The 19,756-nt window shown below is 37.2% G+C and overlaps 2 protein-coding genes across 2 annotated transcripts; one reads left to right on the top strand and one right to left on the bottom strand.

Moving 5' to 3' along the window:
- Nucleotides 1-254: 254 nt before the first annotated feature.
- Nucleotides 255-3,648, top strand: LOC103958350 (BRAP2 RING ZnF UBP domain-containing protein 1). The gene is given in 12 exon segments (XM_009370606.3): nucleotides 255-337; nucleotides 339-581; nucleotides 916-1,024; nucleotides 1,111-1,225; nucleotides 1,331-1,428; nucleotides 1,921-2,027; nucleotides 2,173-2,425; nucleotides 2,504-2,557; nucleotides 2,711-2,854; nucleotides 2,997-3,061; nucleotides 3,145-3,199; nucleotides 3,286-3,648. Coding segments are annotated over 12 exon segments (1,470 nt in total). The 5' UTR covers nucleotides 255-269; the 3' UTR covers nucleotides 3,445-3,648.
- A 287-nt stretch (nucleotides 3,649-3,935) lies between these two features.
- Nucleotides 3,936-12,801, bottom strand: LOC103958351 (topless-related protein 4). The gene is given in 27 exon segments (XM_048585153.1): nucleotides 3,936-4,605; nucleotides 4,714-4,880; nucleotides 5,191-5,379; nucleotides 5,801-5,896; nucleotides 5,990-6,118; nucleotides 6,409-6,588; nucleotides 6,683-6,787; nucleotides 7,102-7,248; nucleotides 7,468-7,560; nucleotides 7,625-7,789; nucleotides 7,865-8,099; nucleotides 8,213-8,340; nucleotides 8,866-8,961; nucleotides 9,045-9,140; nucleotides 9,450-9,523; nucleotides 9,639-9,708; nucleotides 9,797-9,906; nucleotides 10,037-10,205; nucleotides 10,669-10,781; nucleotides 11,007-11,136; nucleotides 11,223-11,270; nucleotides 11,272-11,401; nucleotides 11,505-11,663; nucleotides 11,766-11,879; nucleotides 12,008-12,187; nucleotides 12,346-12,478; nucleotides 12,650-12,801. Coding segments are annotated over 26 exon segments (3,402 nt in total). The 5' UTR covers nucleotides 12,426-12,478; nucleotides 12,650-12,801; the 3' UTR covers nucleotides 3,936-4,406.
- Nucleotides 12,802-19,756: the final 6,955 nt, after the last annotated feature.

Genomic DNA, 19,756 nt, shown 5'->3' with positions numbered 1-19,756 from the left:
CTATTGGGATTCAAATTTAATTGTAAATATAAATAATAAGTTTGTGATCAAAGTTTCTTTTCTTGTAAATAACTCGTTATATTAGAAATAGTTAGGTAATAAATAAAAAATATTAATAATAACTCGGAAAAGGGATTTCTCCCAACAAAAAAAAAAAAATAGGAAAAGGGAAACCGCTTCTTCCCGCGAATGTCAGCAGCTTGTTAATTTAGTCGCATTTTCTCTCTTTTTTCCCCGAACCGGGTCGACTCAGGTAGCCTGCAACCACAATGTTCATCCTCCGAGTTCACTCAGTGGACACCAACCACCCTCTCAGCCTCGAAGGCGCAGACTTCACCGCCGTCACAACTTCCAAGGCCACCGCTGCGGCTCAATCAAACCCTAAAGCCACCCCCAAATTCAGCGAGCGAAAAGGCAGTCGTCCACCTGTTTCGGAAAATCAGACAGTCGTCGCTGCCGAGCACTGCATCTCGATCCCCCATGCTCTTCGTCGTTGCCGTTCCCAACTACCTCTCCTTCGACGACTTCATCCGCTTCTGTGGGTCCCACGTCGACCACGTCCTCGAACTCGTCTTCATCAGGTAGAAATTTTGAATCTTTCGATTTGGGGTTGTGGGTTTGGTTGCTTGATCAAAACCCTGAATTGGGTTTCTGAAGAAATTGAGGAAATGGCAAACTTTGGGTTTTGTTTGCAAGAAATGTGGATGGTATTTTGCTTACATTGATAATTTCAAGAATATAAGTTTAAGTGAATTGAAAAGAAATGAAGAGTTGTTATTTGAGCTACAAATCTAAATGATCAATACTTTGTACTGAAACGAAATCTTTGCTTGACATTTAAGTTTCATTATGTTGTGTTTTTTGTTTGATTAGTCATCGAACAAGTCTGATTTAGTGTTTGCTTCATTGGATTAGGAACGACGGAATGGAGGATCGGTACAGTGTTTTGATTGAATGTAAGAGTCAGGACGCAGCTGGTGAATTTTATAGCATTTTTAATGGGAGGAAATATTCGCCCGGAGAGGTAATGAGGTTTGGTTTCGTGCATGATCTATCTTATACAGCTTGAGCTTATGTTTGTTCTATATGCTTTGTTTGATATTTTTTCAGGCTGAGGTGTGCCATATCTTGTTTTTGGATTCTGTGGACTACACAGAATCAGAAGAAATAGCTGGGACTCCCGAGAAAGAATTTACTGAGTTACCTACTTGCCCAGTTTGTCTTGGTGAGTCACCATTTTCCGTGGGGTGTGGGGAGCTGTTCTGTTTTAATTTTTTTTCCCAGAAGTATAGTGCTTGTGCTGATATTTATACTTTTGTTTGAATGTTAGAGAGATTGGATGCAGACACTGGCGGAATAGCGAGTACCCTTTGTGACCATTCATTTCAATGTCCCTGCATTTCGAAATGGACTTATTTATCTTGTCAGGTGAGTTGGTTCTTTGTTCCAATATTTTTTTACTTGTTGAGTCTTGGTTAAGAGCATTGTTGAATGCACTAATAACTATTCGTTATTACTTGTATGTACTGCTATTCTTTTATCAGTTGACCTTCAAGATTTCACAGATTGTTTAACACTTACTGGCTACCCAAAAGGTGATGTTGGGAGGTTACAGGGTCAGTTTTGTTACCATCCCACTCAATGTAGCCATTTTCTTATGGATGCTTTTCAGATTTTTTGAAATCCCTTAGTTCATATCCCATCTTGTTGTACTGTAATAGTGATAAACACAGGAAGAACCAAACCTAACCCCCTTTTGGGTAGACAAATGGATAGCTTAAAATATTTCTGTCCAACGATTATGGTCTTGGGTTTATGAACTTCAGCTTGAATTGCCATTGGCTTCTTCATAACTTTGATATGGTTATTGTCTTGGGTTTATGAAGAATGGTTCCTGAATTGATCTTTGTGTGCCACCAGGTGTGCCGACTTTGTCAGCAGCAGGATGAAAAACCAGCTTGCTCTGTCTGTGGAATTTCGGTGAATCCCTGGATTTGCATAATTTGTGGTTTTGTAGGATGTGGAAGGTAAACCTGGTGTATTGTTCTTTCTTCTTTGGTTATTTCTGTCTTCAAAGCAAGAAAGCAACATAGCTCTTTACTTGATCAGATATGGCGTTGTCTTGGTTAACTTTATTGTGCACAGAAAATTATTGATTGTTACTTTTTTCAGATATACTGAAGGCCATGCTGTTAACCACTGGAAGGATACGCAACATTGCTATTCTCTTGAGTTGGACAGGCAGCAGATCTGGGATTATGTTGGTGATGCTTATGTTCACCGCCTGAACCAATCGAAAGTTGATGGAAAAATAATAAATGATACAGATTCTCTTTGTATGTCACTGGAAGAGGCTTGTGACGGTTGTGAATGTAGTGCTGATTCTGGAATTGGTGGAGCCCTCTATAGTAGCAAAGTTGACACTGTATGTACTCTAGCTAGCGCTATCCGTAATTTTTCGTTTTCTTATTTGCATAACTGATTTGATGTTGTGCTACAACAGATTGTAGACGAGTATAACCGACTTGTTGCCAGTCAGCTTGAGAATCAAAGACAAGTAAGGCTGTCGCTAAACGCCACTTAACCTGTTCTCTGTGTTTTTACTTTTGCATCTACCTAATGCGGCTGTTGATCTCATTAGAATTGTTTTTACTTCCAATCATATGCTTTAATCTTTTCCTCTCGTCTGTTTTTGCTTCTTTAAATTCAGTATTATGAATCTCTACTTATGGAGGCCAAAAGTAAAAAGGAAAGTACTATTTCAGAAGCAGTGGAGAAGGCTGTAAATTTGAAGATGCAGGATTTGCAAGCCAAACTGGAGAAATATCTTGAAGAAAAAAATGCTGTTGCTGATGTGAGTTCGTAAATGTCCTTCTCTTGAACGTTACTTTTACTTTGGGTTTCCAAGGTTATTGTTATGTTGAGTTAAATCACTTTTTTTATTTCTGACAGTCAATTTTATTTTTGTTGTGCTTGCTTTTGGGTTTGTTGCTTAGATCAATCGTAATCTCATCAAGGACCAAGAAACCTGGCGCAGAAAGTTGAAGGAAATCGATGAGAGGTACATATTAGTTTGCGATAATAAGTGGCAGTGAATTCTTCCGTATTGGTATCCTCCGTGATTCAAACTCTGTGTTCTTTTAGGGAAGCTGCATCGCTGAGTTTAAGAGAGGAAAAGATAGTCGATTTGGAAGAACAGGTATTGCAATTACAAGTTTCTGCTAGTTTGCAAGCGTTCTGAAGTAGTGTTGGGTTCGTAACCAGTTTAAATGATGGTTGTTGCAGATTAGAGATTTTACGGTCTATATTCAGGCCCAAAAAACACTTAATGACATGACGGACTCGGACAGCATAAAAGGAGGAACAGTCTTGCCTGTACCTTCAAAGCAATCTTCTCCTGCTAACTCTAGAAGACAGTCCAAATCTGGCCGAAGACGGAACTAGAAGATAGCGATCGACAAGCCGTGTATAGCAGTTGAACGCATGTTCAGTAGATTTGAATCGTTTAGCGATTTCAGCTGTGAATAACAACAATTATGTTTTTCTTTCTTTTCTTCTGGTTATTTTCTGAATCTTTGGTAGCATCTAACGTAAAAGTTTAAACATTTTGGCTAATAAAAGGCGCTTTGTAAAGAAGCATTTGCCTGACGATTCTTTTAAAAAGTACTTCCAAGTGCTTTCCTTGGGGGAAACACTCTGGATTTTAATGAAATATTTAACATGTTTATTGTAGAAGCACTTGATTTTTAGTAAAAGATTCGGCATGTTTATTCTTGATAGTAAAAGGCTAAAAACACTTGTAATAAAAGCACTTGCGAGCAAAATTGCTCACAGAGAGCTGTCACAAGCGAGTCAATTAGACTGCTACGCAATGGGGAATAAGCACTTTTGTTTCAGTTGAAATTTAGAGGAAATATACAGCAAACGAACTCCCGTAGATGCAAAAGCTGCTTTCTTATTTATCACCAGAACAATAAAAAGAGTACAGAAAATAAAATAACCAACCATCTCCGGTTCACATTTAAATTAATTTCTAAGACTCAATAACCTTACGAGGAAAATAAAAGATTAAACATTCTGGGCCTCCAACCAAAGCAACTACAATCTTTTGCTGAATCCCCTCGTCGTCCGATCTCAACCTTTCGCCCGGCGCTGCATTTCTCCGAAACTTTAAACTGTAGTTCATCACTTGTCCAATTATCCTAAACGTGGGGAATTGCCTTGCCGTAATCTGTTTTCGAATGCCACTATAACGAATTCTACTGGGTTAAAGTATCCTAAAACTATAACACCTAAATCCGCAGTTTCCCACCAAAAAATAATATACGGTGACACCAGGAACGGGATCATCACGGAAGAGATAAATACACTCGAGGTCTTCGGTGGAAGCCATGCACATGGAATTGTTACCTTTGGGGTTGTTCTGAACCAGCCGCTCCAGAAGTGGTGCTAGGCCCAGCGCCATTTTCGATTGGAGGGTTAGTGCCCCATTTTCCTTCCGACTCTAATGGCTCAAGTACATGGACTCCACCATCTGTAAGTCCTAATGCAAACTGATTGGGTTCCGAGGGATGTGCGGCAACAACAAGAGGATACACCCTTAAGCTGTTAAACACTTTTGTTGTTAGTACTTAGATAAGTTGTTTACAAAACTGAACGACCACAAATATCATATGGGAAAGGCCTTTGGATCGTATTGACAGGAAAACAAACCTTGGGTTTGGAGGTAAGTAAGCAGTGGGTAGTATTCGGCATCTCAATCTAAGTGCAAAAGCAGTGAGAACCCCCACACTTCCATCTTCAAAGCTAACATAAATTAACTGGCTATCACAGGAATATACAGCATGTGTGATTGGACCACTAGCTTCTCGAGGAACCCACTGTATGAGGAACATAGTTCAACATGTAAGCAGCACTAATTAAACCCCAAATAATAAGGTAAAAGCAAACGATTAAACGAACTAGATCATCACAATCACCGCAAAATTCATCTTAATGCTTGCTTGTGCTTGTACCACATGCAAGCAATGCATTTATGACAGTGGCGTATATATGCAATGATCAAATTTCAAAGCCTATGCAATAATCTGAACTGATTGGAGTCTTTGTAATAAAACGGGATAAAATATACTCAAAAATAAATGGGATAAATTATACTCAAAAATAAATTTAAGCACAAAGCATCTGTACCTGCTTAAGGCATTCCAATTTTGGTGCTTCGTATATGGCAATCTGTGTTTCATGAACAGCCAGTAAATGCGTCTGATCTGAGTGAAACTGAACTCGGGTATCAGCAAGAGGAGCAGCAGCTCGGCCACTTGGCATCTGAAGAAATTTACTAGCCAGCTTCTCCCATCCATCTGTGTTCCAAACGCATAACTGCGGCAAACAGAAATAAAAGCATCAATGACTTAACAACCCCAGTACCAACATTCAGTAAAACTATTGAAGCGTGTCTTGCATGATGTAAAAGAGGAACAGAAAGACACTATTGGTTAAAAACCAAGATTGTCAAACAACAGAATTTCGTAAATGCCTGAGGCAAGTAAGGACTAGGTAAGCCACAATTCTAAAGAGACGCTCTTCAAAAATGCATTTACCAGTTACAGGTTACGCAACAAAATGATTTCAAAGGGAACTACCATGAAGACCTGAAAGTTTAACCATCTGGAAACAACATTGATCCTTTTGGCTTGGCTATTCGTGATAAGTTACTTTTGATAGTCACCAGTTCATTGCTTAAAGCCTAGTAGCACAGGGAAATGCATGCATATAGACTCGCATGTCGTCTAATTCATACCTGGGAATCAGCACCCGAAGACACAAGCACATTAAGAGTATGAGAGAAGGCAAGGCCTGTTATTCTTTTCTGATGACCTTTTAGCTTGGTTTTAACCTGTGAAAGGGGAGCATCCAGATTGTAAGCAATCCCCTATTCCCGCTATCATCACAAACTGACAAATTAAAGTTCAGTGACCAAAGACCTCACCTCGTCAACCCGAACATTGTAAATTTGGATAGAAGAATCGTCCATTCCTATGGCAATGATATTATTGTCTTGAGGATGAAATGCCAGATATGTTGCAGCTGGGGGTGGGGGCATGAATGTTGTCATTGTCTGCAGACGGCATAGCATTAAACACAACAATATAAAACCATAAATGTTGTCATATTACGTTTTAAGGGTATTCGGGGAATGATGGTCGGCAGAGTGAATACTATGATATATTTTTTCTACCTTTCAAAGTGTGTGAAAGTAGATTATAGAAAGGGCATTCTAAAGGATGGTACAGAAGCACCAATTTCAATTGAGATTATCTTGTGCACGGCCGTATTAAAAGGTTTATAGACATGCATATTTAATCAACCAGTACCTTATGAGTAAGAGGCTAAGAAGAAACCATCTACCTTAAATGTCATCATATTGAAAAGGGATATTTTCCCCCCTGAAGCTGACATAACATAAGAGTCGTTCTTTGACAGTGCAAAGCATGGAACAGCATCCTCAGGGTTTGTATCACTTATATCATTAGTCATCAATATTCCACTAGCAGGTTGCCACAATTGCGGTGGACTACTAGCTGTGGCCTACACAAACAAACATTTTGGTAAATGGAATGCAAAGAAAAATATATATAATGCAATGCAACCATCAGTTTTAACTTTTTAGTAAATTTAATACCTTATGTATTCGTTCATTTCTTTGCCATTTCCAGAGCTTGTGTACAGCATTAGATGATAAAGCCAACACCGCAAGTCCTGAATTTGTATATATTAATCTAGAAACCTGAAATAATTATCCATCAGAGCTTCACAATAAAAACATGCATAGTTCTCATGAAAATGTTTTAAAAGAAACACAAAGCAAATGAATATATTACAGAAATTCATTATGCAGTAGTCTTACTGAAATGTCTCAAGGGAATCAGAAATAATTTCTTAAAAAAAAATAATAATAATAATAATCTTCAAGTACATGTCGCAATAAAAGCCAAGGCACAATTGTTAAATAGCAAAGGCATAGGAAATATATGAATGACTACAGACGGTAATGCAATAAAAGCTACAACTTAACAATTTAGGATGGAAGAGAATTAGTACCCTCATTGCTGTTAAACTATCAGGGAGCCTCAGAGAGCGGCATTGTGATTGTTCACTGATTTCAGTCAGTTTCCAAATCCTGGATTTCTCAACTGACTCATCCGCAATTCTAGGTTTAACGTCAACCAAACTTCTATTGTCATTGTTCTACACAGATCAACAAAGAGAAGGACAAGGTTAAACCATTGTACAAAAACACCCTTTTTTAACCATCGAAAAGATTGAACTTTTAGTTTCAAACACATTTCCTATGCATAATACATAAATTTTGATCAGACAGAATATTAAGCATTAAGTTATGTTGATGACAGTAACATCGTACAATATAGCAATGCTTCTAATATTTTAGAGAGATCATGAACTCACCAGTCCAGCCATGGCTGCCACAGGAGCAGCTCGATCTCCAATGCTTGCTCCAATAGGAATGTTGGAAGGCCCAAATGTTCCTGTTGGGGGTGCCTGCATATTAAACAATGCATTTAGCTAACAGATTTTAACATGGTACGCCAAGTTGAAACTTTACCTTCACAGCAGCTGCAGAAGCAGCTCTTGAAGCATCAAATGCGCGGCTTTCCACAGTTCTTAGCAACCTAATTCCATCTGAATTTGCCAGAATTTTAATACCATTGTCATTCGTTGAGGCAGCTAACAATATTCCTTCCTTGTTAAATCTGATTACGGGAGAAGCCTGCAGGTTTTTAAGATCACGGTGAGTTATCTGGAAGGAATTGTTTTATTCAGGAAAATAAGTTGTGATGCCTACCGGCAATCCACCATCTGCATCAGTACTCATCAAAAGGTTAACATTGTCCATGTCCCAAAATTTGACTGTGAACTCATCACCAGCAGCCAAGAACCGATTTTTAGTGGTATCAAACTGCACAACCCCAACAGTACGCTTTGCAAGACCATGAAAGGTCCGCTTTACAGCTCCTTCACTTTCATTCCACTCCACCAAATATGAATCCCCTTCTTTATTTGTCCCACATGAGAACAACCTATGTTGTTCAGAGAAGATACGAAGATGTCCGTGATATATAACAGATAAAAGAAATATTAATATCAACATCACCAAAAGAACGCTGACTTTGTAAAGGGTGAAGAAAATAACCTTGCTCCATCTGCACTATATGCCATAGTGGTAGATGAATAGCCTGGTGCATCATAGTCAACCCTTGAGCCCCCATTATCATACAACCATGCCTTTATTTTCCCATCAGTAGCTGTCGAGAAAATAAACTGGAACAAGAAACAATAGGAAATCAGAACTTCAACAGAAAGTACTATATACTTGTGTAATCTATGCGACATCAAATCAAGTTACTAATGACGAAGTTGAAAACTAAACAGGATTTTGTTGTAGGCCCCTCAATTCTTTTTGTCTATTTTTACTTTATGAGTTAGTTTTTTATTCCCCCATTTAGTGAAAGTGAGACTAATATGGATTAGTTCACCTATCTGTATAGGGTTTTAATCGAACTTCACTATCCACACTTCTAAATGACTTGAGCACCTTTTCCAATGTAGTGACATCCCAAAAAATAAATATGGGAAAGTAGTGTCCTAATATCTTTGACCGAATTACATACGGTTAAGTAAGAACTGATTCAGATTCTCCGTTTAATTTGTGCATAGGAAAAAAAAATTATAGTTTTAATTTCCTCTTTGTTTTTTTTGGGGAGGATAAGGTGTTTAAGAACAAAAGAACCAAAAGCTTTATTTTACATTCCATGTTATCAACATGATCAAATAAATAGATGGTACCTGGATATTCTCTTTGTGATGTGGACACACTGAATATACAGGTGCTTCATGGCCCTCAAAAGTATACTGCTTAGTCCCAGTGGCTGCATCCCAAACCTGCAGAATATTGAACAATCATAACTAACTATGAACTTGAACCTGCAAAATCGAATTAGAATTAGTCAAGTCAAAGATCAAACCTTAATGAACCTATCCTCTCCACAAGTGATAACACAAAGCTGTTTGTTTGGATATGAGAAAGCGAGATCATTAACGCTGCCAACATGAGCCTCGATCTGAAAACAAGAAGACATGAACAGTAATGCTTAAGTCAATGTGACCCCCAGAAAGGAAATTGAGAAGTCCAACAAGAATAGGAAAACATATAAGAGATAAAAATAAAGGGAACTATTATTGTCATTCCATAAATCTAATTGTCTTCTCCTCATAAGAGTAAAAATACTTTCTAAATATAGAAAGTTTGGAGTGCACAATTAGATTTTGGGGTGCCAATAACAATTTTCAAAATAAAAACAATATAAAATAAAATAACAAGAGCAAATGACAGAAGACTATCTTCGAAGCGAAAGGTTGATGCAATAAACCTCTAGGTGATTTCGTAAATCATCACCACCATGGTAGGAATATATGTGTACAATGTGCTTAGAGTATGCAACACCTGCAGTAGAATTTTGAGTCATCATAACCAGTTTAAGATTCATTTCTTAATTCTTGACAATGTTTGATGAACTAGCATAAGGCTACTTCACAAAATCAAGGACACCGACACTTACCAAAAAGTGTCCCATCAGGGCTCCACATCACACGGTTGATTGATGCTGTATAATCACTGGCCAAAGATGCCTACAGGACGCAATATTATTTCATTATAAGGACGATTATAAAAAAAAAAAAAACACCATATGATACTACAGAATACCAAGAGCCAAACCTGCAGAGCCGCTGAACATGCTCCAAGGTCCCAAACTTTGAAGTTCTTAACAGTAATCTTTTCATGGCTTGGTAGCTCATATACCATGACATCGCCCATGTTTGTTCCAACTGAAATCATAAATCACTTATTACTAAAAGAGAAGCTATAATCCAACATTTGAAACAATGACATAAAAAGGACATACAAATACAATAATTCACAATGAGTGGAATTGGAGGTCAGCTCTCTAGAGCTTACCAAGAAGTAAAATTTGTTGCACTGGGTGGAAATCCATACTCTTGACAGTTGAACCTGGACGTAAAGTCATAACAACAGACCTGGGCAAGTCATCAGAAGAGTAGGAACTCTGACCATGGCTCTGATTAGGATACACAACAGGCAGCATATTTACTGGCAGATTATTGGCCTGTTTGAAATTGAGTTAATATAGAATCAATTACATAAACTAAGAAGTTGAAACTTGAAATTTTTCTGTAAAATAAAGCTATACAAACTTTTGGTATCAAAGTCGCGCACTGCTCATAAAAAACAAAGGGAACTGCAGGACCATTTGCATCATGTTTATAAGAAAAAAAAAATTCTTTTATTTCTGTTAAGCATCCTTCCTCATCAGCCATGTTCTAGTATTTTGCATAATCTAACTTACCCTTTTGTTAGTGGCCTTTTAGGTAACAATTTCGCTACCTACCTTTTATGGAACAATACATTAAGGATGAAATAAATTTATTTCTGTAAAACTGAAATAATTTAATATTTACACGGTCAAAAGAATATATGTCATAAGAAAAGAAAACTTCAAATTTAGCAATGTAACTCAGAATTCCATCAGATAAATCAGAATATGCAACTATTAACGGATAGATTTATACCTCATCTGTTATAACGAAAGGTCTTGATCTCTTCAGAACGTGCTCAGAATCAGCTGTTTGATAGTCCATAGTTGGGTTACTGGTTGGAGGAGTCCTAGGGCGCTTTAAGATGGCTGCCATGATGGTAAATATATACATAAAGAGAAAAACAGGGAAAAAAACCAGTACAAATTTAAGAAAATAACTACAATAGAAAACACAGGTTAAATAAGAGAACAAAAAGAATACAGTCAACATGTCATATAAAAATTTCAGACAAAGAGACAGTACAAGATAACCATAACAATGTCAAACTTCCATGCTAAATGCTCCAGAAACATTCAATATTGATATAATACCTGCATTGTTAGCTGCGGCCAACCCAAGAGGCCCAGCAGAAGCTGAGGGATGAGGTACAGCCACAGGTGATGGATTTGCCATCCATCCAGCAAGAGATGTTGGAAGAGCAGCTGGTGTGGGCTGAAAGGGCTACATATGTATACACCCAGAGTCAATCTTCAACTTAGAGACAGTCAGACCTTCTATGAAAACAATATATTTTCTGCTCTGCTTACCCCGTGAGCACCCAATGGAGGGAAACCCCCCGTCTTAGGGACCTGCCCCCATTAAGTGATTAGTGACAGGGGATGGAGCCCTGGTACCATTTGGTTGTCCACAACTGTGGTCTACAAACAGGGTCTTTATGTCTGGATTAGGCTTTGGGCTCTTACAAAGCTGATGCTGCCAGTTTAAACTGCAGTTTTCAGGACATAAAAGTTAGCAAACCAGATATCTTAAAGCTAAAGTAAGAAAAAATGTAGTGTCTCAGACACACAAGGCAGAAGCTTCTCAAGGACCTCTGATTAATAAGAGTTCGCAGTCTCGAGTTCTTCAGGGTAGGAAATTGAAGTTTGTCACGAAACAATGGGTTAGCCTCTATTAACTTTTTCAGTTCAGCAAGCATTATACTCCTTGCAGACTTAGTATCACCATATTTAGATAACTGTTCATTATCCCTGAAAAGTAATGCATACCCAAAAACACGTCACGTCATACAGATAACATCAACATGAACCAGCCGCCTATAACAACAACAGCACAAGACAATTTGTTCTCACCTAAAGTTCTCCAAAGTCAACAGCTGTGTAATTTCCTTGAAAAGCTCCTCATTAAATGCTGCAAAAACTTTCAAGTCCTTAACTAAAATGTCCACAGCTTTTGCTCGATCCCTCCTACAACAATCATTTATTAACTTTTGAATCATATGGGGAAAGAAAAAACTTCAAATGGAATAAATTAATCGACAAGGATTAAACCATAATACCAAATTGATTTAAAAAAAGCAATTCAAAACACCTACTTGTCCAAAGCTTCAAGGTACTTCTGCTTGCGAATCTCGAAGAAAATCTTCATAGAGTATCGATTATCGTCAACCTTGGTGAAACCGGACAAATACTTCTCCACCTCCTCCCACTCCCCAGTTGTCACCATGTCCTCAAAGTACCTCATGTTAAAGAAAAACCCTGACTCTTGCTCCAACCTCCACACCCACAACAATCACAACAAAATTAATCGAAAATCGAAACAAATTAAACTGAATTACAACCACCTAACAAATTAGCAGCTACATACAGTTATATACAAATATCTGTAAAATTAATAAATAAAAAATTAATGAAGTAGATAATTTGAGCATACTTGTGAACACTGTCTTTGAATTTCTCTTCATCCAGAAACTGAAGTATGAGAAAAACGAGCTCTCTGCTAAGCGAGGACATCGTCGTCCCTGACCTCCCGCCAAACCCTAATTTAGTAAAAAATCTAAAACCTCCTGCTCCAATTCAACAATTCATAAACTCAAAATTTCCAATATTTCGCGCAAAATTCAAATAATTCAACATATAATTTTCAGTTTCGAAAAATCAATTAACAAAAGATAAAAGTTGGAAAATTTGGAAAAATAACGAAATCAGAGAGAAAAATGAGAAGGAAAAGGAGGTACCTTAATAATATCGATGGCTCAGATCGGAGGGTTTGAAAGCTTTCTCTCTCTAACTTTCTCTCTCTAGCTTTCTTTGTTTGGTGTTTGGTGTTTTGGAGCTCAGGTATTTATACGCAGAAGAAGAAGAAGAAAGGAGGATTAGGGATTTGGAGGAGAGAGAAACGGTAGCAGACAAATTGCGAGAACGAGATGAGATGTATTTAGACTGATAAGCAGAGTGATAAGTGCTGGTGCTTATTGTATGACCAAGTTTCACCTCATATAGCTGATAAGTACTCCTACTTATGCAATTCATGTATAACGCTGGATTTGGAATTATATTCGGCTGGATTTGCGCGGCCCTTAGTTGTAAAATTTCTAAATCATTATTACTAAAAAAAACTGTCAATAATTATTATTATTGCTATTAATAAAATTTGTGTCATAGTTTAGTTCATGGAGAGAGTTTTCTCTTTAACCACAATATTAAGAAATAAACGTAAAAGATTACATGTTTTGAAATATAAATTTGTCGAATGAAATAGAACCATAGTTGATTTACGAGTTATTTAGACCCTATCGTTCATTTAGGGGGCACACTACTTACTATGTGTTATAGTAACTTGAGGTGTTTCAACTTTCAAATATATTATGTTACTGTGTATGATGAAACTGTTATATGATGATAGAGCGTTCCAAATTTGCTGTAGGTGCATGCATGTATGATATTTGGAAATAATGTTATAGTCTTGCCACTGCTGAGATATCGAATTTATTGTAACTTAAATGATAAGAGAGACTTTTTTTTCATTCTTGATAGATGAACAAAATTTATAGAGAAAATCCTCTAGGATCATATTACCAAACTTGTCAAAGAGTAACTTAAACCATTATATCAAGAAAATGATCAAATTAAAAATAAGATCGAGAACTAGTGATCTGCCTAATTTAAAAAAAAAAAAATTTTAAAAATTTAAAAAAAAAAAAAAACAGTTATAGCAGCCACGTTGACTTTTCTAAAAACATAATTAGTCACATAATGGGGATATGCCACAAATATGCCACAAAATCTATACGTATTTTTTGATTGTCTATTTTTTTTGGGAAGTGTTATTGACACTCTAAAAATCTCATTATACATTCCTCACAAGTGTATTTTTCTTTCCCAATATAAAAAGTTTGGAGTGTAGAATGAGATTTTTGGAGTGCTGATAACAATTACCTTTTTTTTTAGTACAACAATATATTTTACATTAAAGAGAGAGGAAGTTCCGGTAAGCCATACAACCTAATTTGGTATCGAATTCCTCATCCATGATATTCGAACCTAAGACCTCTTACTTACAAGTGAAGAAGAATACCATCATATCATTGTACTAAGTGGCTGATTGTCTGTATTAAGAGTTTAGTATAAAAGCCTTCAAATTTGATGAAAGTCCTAAAAAAAATAAGCGTCACTTTTCAGAGTAACCTTAGCATCATTATTTGATCCTTTGCATGTAAATAATCATTTCTATATCGTTTTAGTACACGTGTTGAATTGTAATCATGTATGTAAGAAGAAATTCTCGTTACAGGTAAAAGAAATAAGCAAGTCGAAAAGAAGATGTAGCCATATGAATATGATACAGGAAAGGACATACGTAGCCATATGAATACATTGGTCGCTATTCGCTACTTTCTGCATAAAACATTTATTACATTTTTGTTATTTTCATATGTAGCAATAAGAATTATCAAAAAAAAAAAAAACCAAAAGAGGTAGAACAATACGATTTACCGAATAAAAAAATATAAATATGTCCCAAAAGGATATTTCTTGATAATTCGTTCCAAGGAAGTTTATTATCTGTTAATGTTTTTAATTTATATATAGATCCCCTTTTTTTCCCCAAGGAAATATAGATCCTGTATTGTGTGAATTGGTTCACAATTTGATAAATATTCCCTATTTTTTACTAATTATTATCTTAATGGAATACCAATTACTCCGTTTTATGTATCGATTACCACGAATAAGAGTGGTTTTTTTTGGTCAAATAATAAATGTGTGGTTCGTGTGTAATACTTTCAGTATTTTTTTTATATTATATTATCCTGTGTATAAAACAGGTTTTTTTTTTCACTAAAAAAAAATATTGACACATGCATTTTCACGTGTTTTTGTTTATAGAGAAACGATTTTCGCACACTTTAATTTAGAATAAGTGATTTATGTACATCCTAATTTACTTCTTGTCACATCCCGGCATGGGCCCCCATCACATCCCTGGCTCGACTCCACTGTAGCACCATATTACCCGCTTTGAGCCTCGACCACGCCCTCACAGTTTTGTTTTTAGGAATTCACACGAGAACTTCCTAGTGGGTCACTAGGAAGGGTTGGTGTGTAATACTTTCATTATTTTTTTTTTATATTATATTATCCTGTGTATAAAACAGTTTTTTTTTTTTCACTGAAAAAAAAATATTGATGCATGCATTTTCACGTGTTTTTGTTTATAGAGAAGTGATTTTCGCACACTTTAATTTAGAAGAAGTGATTTCCGCACATCCTAATTTACTTCTTCTCACATCTCGGCCTGGGCCCCCACCACATTCCTGGCTCGACTCCACCGTAGCACGATATTACCCGCTTTGGGCCTCGACCACGCCCTCACGGTTTTGTTTCTAAGAATTCACACGAAAACTTCTTAGTGGGTCACCCATCATGGGAATGCTCTCGCCCCCAACTCGCTTAACTTCGAAGTTCCAATGGAACCTGAAGCCAGTGAGCTCCCAAAATGCCTCGTGCTAGGTAGGAGATGAAAATATATATATGGCTTACAGGATCCACTCCCCTGGGTGATGTAGGATGTTACAATCCACCCCCTTTAGGGGCTCGACATCCTCGTTGGCATACTTTCGACTAAGGATTGGCTCTGATACCAAATTGTCACATCCCAGCCTGGGCCCCCACCACATCCCAGGCTCGACTCCACCGTAGCATGATATTGTCCGCTTTGGGTCCCGACCATGCCCTCACGATTTTGTTTCTAGGAACTCACACGAGAACTTCCCAGTGGGTCACCCATCATTGGAATGCTCTTACCCCCAACTCGCTTAACTTCGAAGTTCCGATGGAACCCGAAACCAGTGAGCTCCTAAAAGGCCTTGTGCTAGGTAAAGATGGGAATATACATATAAGGCTTACAGGATCCACTCCCCTGGACGATGTGGGATGTTACACTTCTTGTATGTTTTTGTTTTGTCAAGCAATTTGATTGAATAATTTATATATATAAAAAAAAAGACTCAAAAAATATAAATAAACTAACATTTGCAAAAGAAAAAAAAAATGTGTGAAAATCATTTTCTCGTTATATAATAACTTAGGCGATCGTTGCATACATGTTCACGGTAAAAATAATGGAGTGGCGCATTAATCAACTCATTTAGTTTAACATTAACCAGTGCATGGTTTATTAGTGCTCTGAGGAGCCTCTAATTATTCTTCATGAAGTCATCTTAAAGGGGTGTAGTCAATTTGGATTTCATAGGATTTTAATAGATTTTGTTAAGGGACAGATTTTAAAAGATTTTAATAGATTCTACAATTCTACATGGATTTTGAAAGATTTATATGAATTTCCATTATAGATTTCTATGGATTGTATGGACTTCTTTTATGGATTTCTTAGGATTTGTGAGGACATTTTTCATGGATTTTTATCAAAGTTACAAATGGTTAATATATTTCTTCCCCAATTTTTATCTGATCACGTCTCATAACATATCGACCCAAAATCTTAGTAGTATCAAATTCATGTCAAAAATTGCCACAACATTACACACATTATACGAAAAGCAATTCAAACCAACAGAAACTTCATTAGATGAAAGGCGAAGGAAAAAAAACTCAATCAATTCATCATATACTTCTTTGGGGCATTTAAACAAACAGCTTGTAGGCCAAAATTGCATAACCCTAGTCCATCAAACCAGTAAAGGGAATTCCCGAAAAAAAACAATTTCTTTCCTTTCTGATTAAACAAAAACAAACTCAATCGCCATTTTCACGTATTGAATCTAGATCAACGAAGAACCCAAATTCAATTGCATTCATCTAACCCACCGAAAAACCTAGATCAACGAATCGTCATTTTTAATTGCATTCATCTAACCCACCAAAAAATTGTTCCAGTTTTGATAATTTAAATTCTTTTCGACATCCCCAATAAAATTGCAAATGAGAAGTGGAAAGAGCACGAATTTTAAAGCCAAAAAAAAAAAAAAAAGAAAAGATGAAATCCCGATTCAGAAAAATCATGTTCCAATTGTTACTCATCTTCCCAGAGGAACAAACCAAATGCAGAAAAAAATATAGCAAAAATGCGAAATGCGAAATGCGAGTTTAGTGGGGAATGCTCGGAACTCATGTTAGGACAATCCATCTTCTATGTTTTGGCGTGAAAATAAATCAGATGGGGGAGGGTTGGATTGTTGATGGCATTTGGTATTTATACCACCCACGCTCAAATCCATTAAAATCCTTCATCCACCAAAATCCTAGCAAATATTTAGTATTCCCACTACACTTATATTTGTATGGACTTTTTAAAATTTTAATTAACTATCCATGCATTTGGATGTATTCTTTAAATCTTCTCAAATCCTGATTTGACTACTGTGACATCCCATCCCGGAAATATCGAAACGCACATGGGAATTTACGACTTTGCCCCTAGTTCGTTTTTGTCACGTTGTGGATTGTTTTGTGTGGTGTGGCATGTGTTGGGCCACACACACACACACACTCTCTGAGACACTGTCACCCTCTCTTTTCCTCTGTCTCTTCACTGTCTCTCTCTCTCCCCCGAGCTCCATTCCTCATTCTTCTCTTTGTAAACGTACGGACAAACCCACAACCCACCAAATCCTAACAGATCGTAGAAACCAACTACACCATTGAACTCGTGAGGTCGAGGCGAGCACAGCCATACCCTTTACAGGTGAGAAATCCTTTGTTTTCACGTTGTTTCGAAAATGGCCGATTTGAGTACTATTCATGCAAAGGTTATTCATTGAGTTTTTGGGATTTCTAAGCTTGTAGGCAGCTTGGTGGTGTCACGAGGAGCCTCGGAGTACTTCGTTGGACAAGTTTGGACGTCGGGAAAGCTTGGTTCGAAGTTGGCCGAGTTTTGGAAACTTGGACAGTTAATTCGCATATAGGTGACACGTATCCCGAGGACGAGCGTGCACATTCGAGGCAGGGGGGCTACGACCCTTCTACATACCAGTGAGTGGGCTTTTGTTTTCCGTATATACCTATATACATGTTATTTCCCAGAAACTAGTATAAATGCCTCGTTTTACGCCATTAATTTTATATGATTGATGATTATGCATGATTGGTGGCATATAAGTTGGTTTATATATTTATTCTTACGTCATTTACATATATGTTGGTGCTGTGGCGGCCTAGGTAAGTGCCAGGTAAGCGTTGTTTTACATTCGCATTAAATAGTGGTTCGAGGTGCTTAGAGAGCTCATAACCTGCACCCCCGGTGTTAGTGCTCCCGCCCAGAGTAGGGCCCAGTCCTCACGTGTTGTTCACCTCCCGCACCACACGCTCAGCTTGAATCCAAGTTAGGTGCACAGTCCTGTCGTACAGACCACTATAGGTGGTTCCGACTCGTAGGTGACCCGCGATTATTCGCACAGCCTTCACGTGATCGTAGCACTAGAGCGTTTATATGTATTACACCCAGGCTTGTCGTACAGACCACTATAGATGGTTCCGACTCGTGGGCAGGTTTAGGGATTGAGTTGTGATTTGAGCTCTAGATTCAGCCGTACAGGTCACTTAGGGGACTCCGACTGCCAGTTTATTATGCTATTGATGTGATATACATACCTGAGCACTTGCATGTTATTATGAGGCGTTGAGCATGACGGCATACATTTGAGCATGTTGGCATACCCTTGAGTATACTTGGCATATCCATACCTACGTATATATGTTTATTTTCTGGGAAGTATACAGGTTTTACGGCGAGAGGTTATAATATGTTTTATGAAATGGTTTTCTAAGAGATTTGTTTTGCCCACTCACGCTTTTGTTTTTGCGCCCCTCCAGGTTCTAGTAGCTTAGCGGGTTTAGTGGTTTTCCCGGAGGACGTCCCGGCATTCTGACAGATACTCACCTACGTAGGGTCACCTTCGGGTGTACTTTTGTTGTATTGTTTCTTTTGGACTGCTGTAGGCCTTAGGCTCTGAATTCAGTGTCTTAATTACTCTAGCACATATTCTATCACTCTATATTTGCTAGTTTTTAAATTATTCGCACTTTTATATTACTGTTTTAGCTTCCGCACTGTGCACATGGCTACGTCACTTCCACGTGACGGCCAGCATGCCCTGATCTCGGTCGGGGTGTGTCAACTACACCCTAATTTTAAAATCTTTTAAAATCCACCATCAAACTCCTAATTGACTACACTCTAATTTTAAAGTTTATTAAAATACCATCAAATCCAAATTTGACTATACCCCCTAAATGTTGCTTGTCGAAATCTAGAATGACGCTACTCGTCTTTTGCCAAGCATTAAATAAAACGGGTTCATCGTTATTGTGATATTTGATCCAATATTATGTAAAAATTTCTTTTATTTTTACATAACATTATATTATTAATCAGAATACTATGTGACGGTAAACTCATTTCATATAAACTGTTCCTATACCGTTATGTTCATAAAAAATAATGATAGTGGTATCTACACACTCATTTTATTTCTCTTACACTCCTCTTAATTTCGATTTTCAAATCAAATAAATTAAAAAGATCAGTGGCTAAAATTAACAAATACATGTTGTGGTAGAAAATGAGTGTGTTAATTGCACGGTTCAAATATAAAAGGAAAAGGAGAGAGAAGATAAAGGCACGTGCTCACAAAAAAAAAAAAAAAAAAAGCACATGAATGCGTGCTCCGCTGGAATGAAATGGTAGCTAAATAATAAATAGAATAAAGTGTTAAGTGCTAAATAAGATAAGTACTTTAATACTCTCAATTTATCGTCCATAAAAAACGATACGATATATACAAAAAAACGCTATATGTGGTGAGAGGCTATGTCAAATCATT

This window comes from the organism of the source record quoted next, unplaced genomic scaffold, assembly GCF_019419815.1.
Source record: "Pyrus x bretschneideri cultivar Hongxiangsu unplaced genomic scaffold, Pyrus_bretschneideri_v1 Contig1, whole genome shotgun sequence".
NCBI lineage: Eukaryota > Viridiplantae > Streptophyta > Magnoliopsida > Rosales > Rosaceae > Pyrus > Pyrus x bretschneideri.
This window is presented reverse-complemented; position numbering and strand designations above follow the sequence as displayed.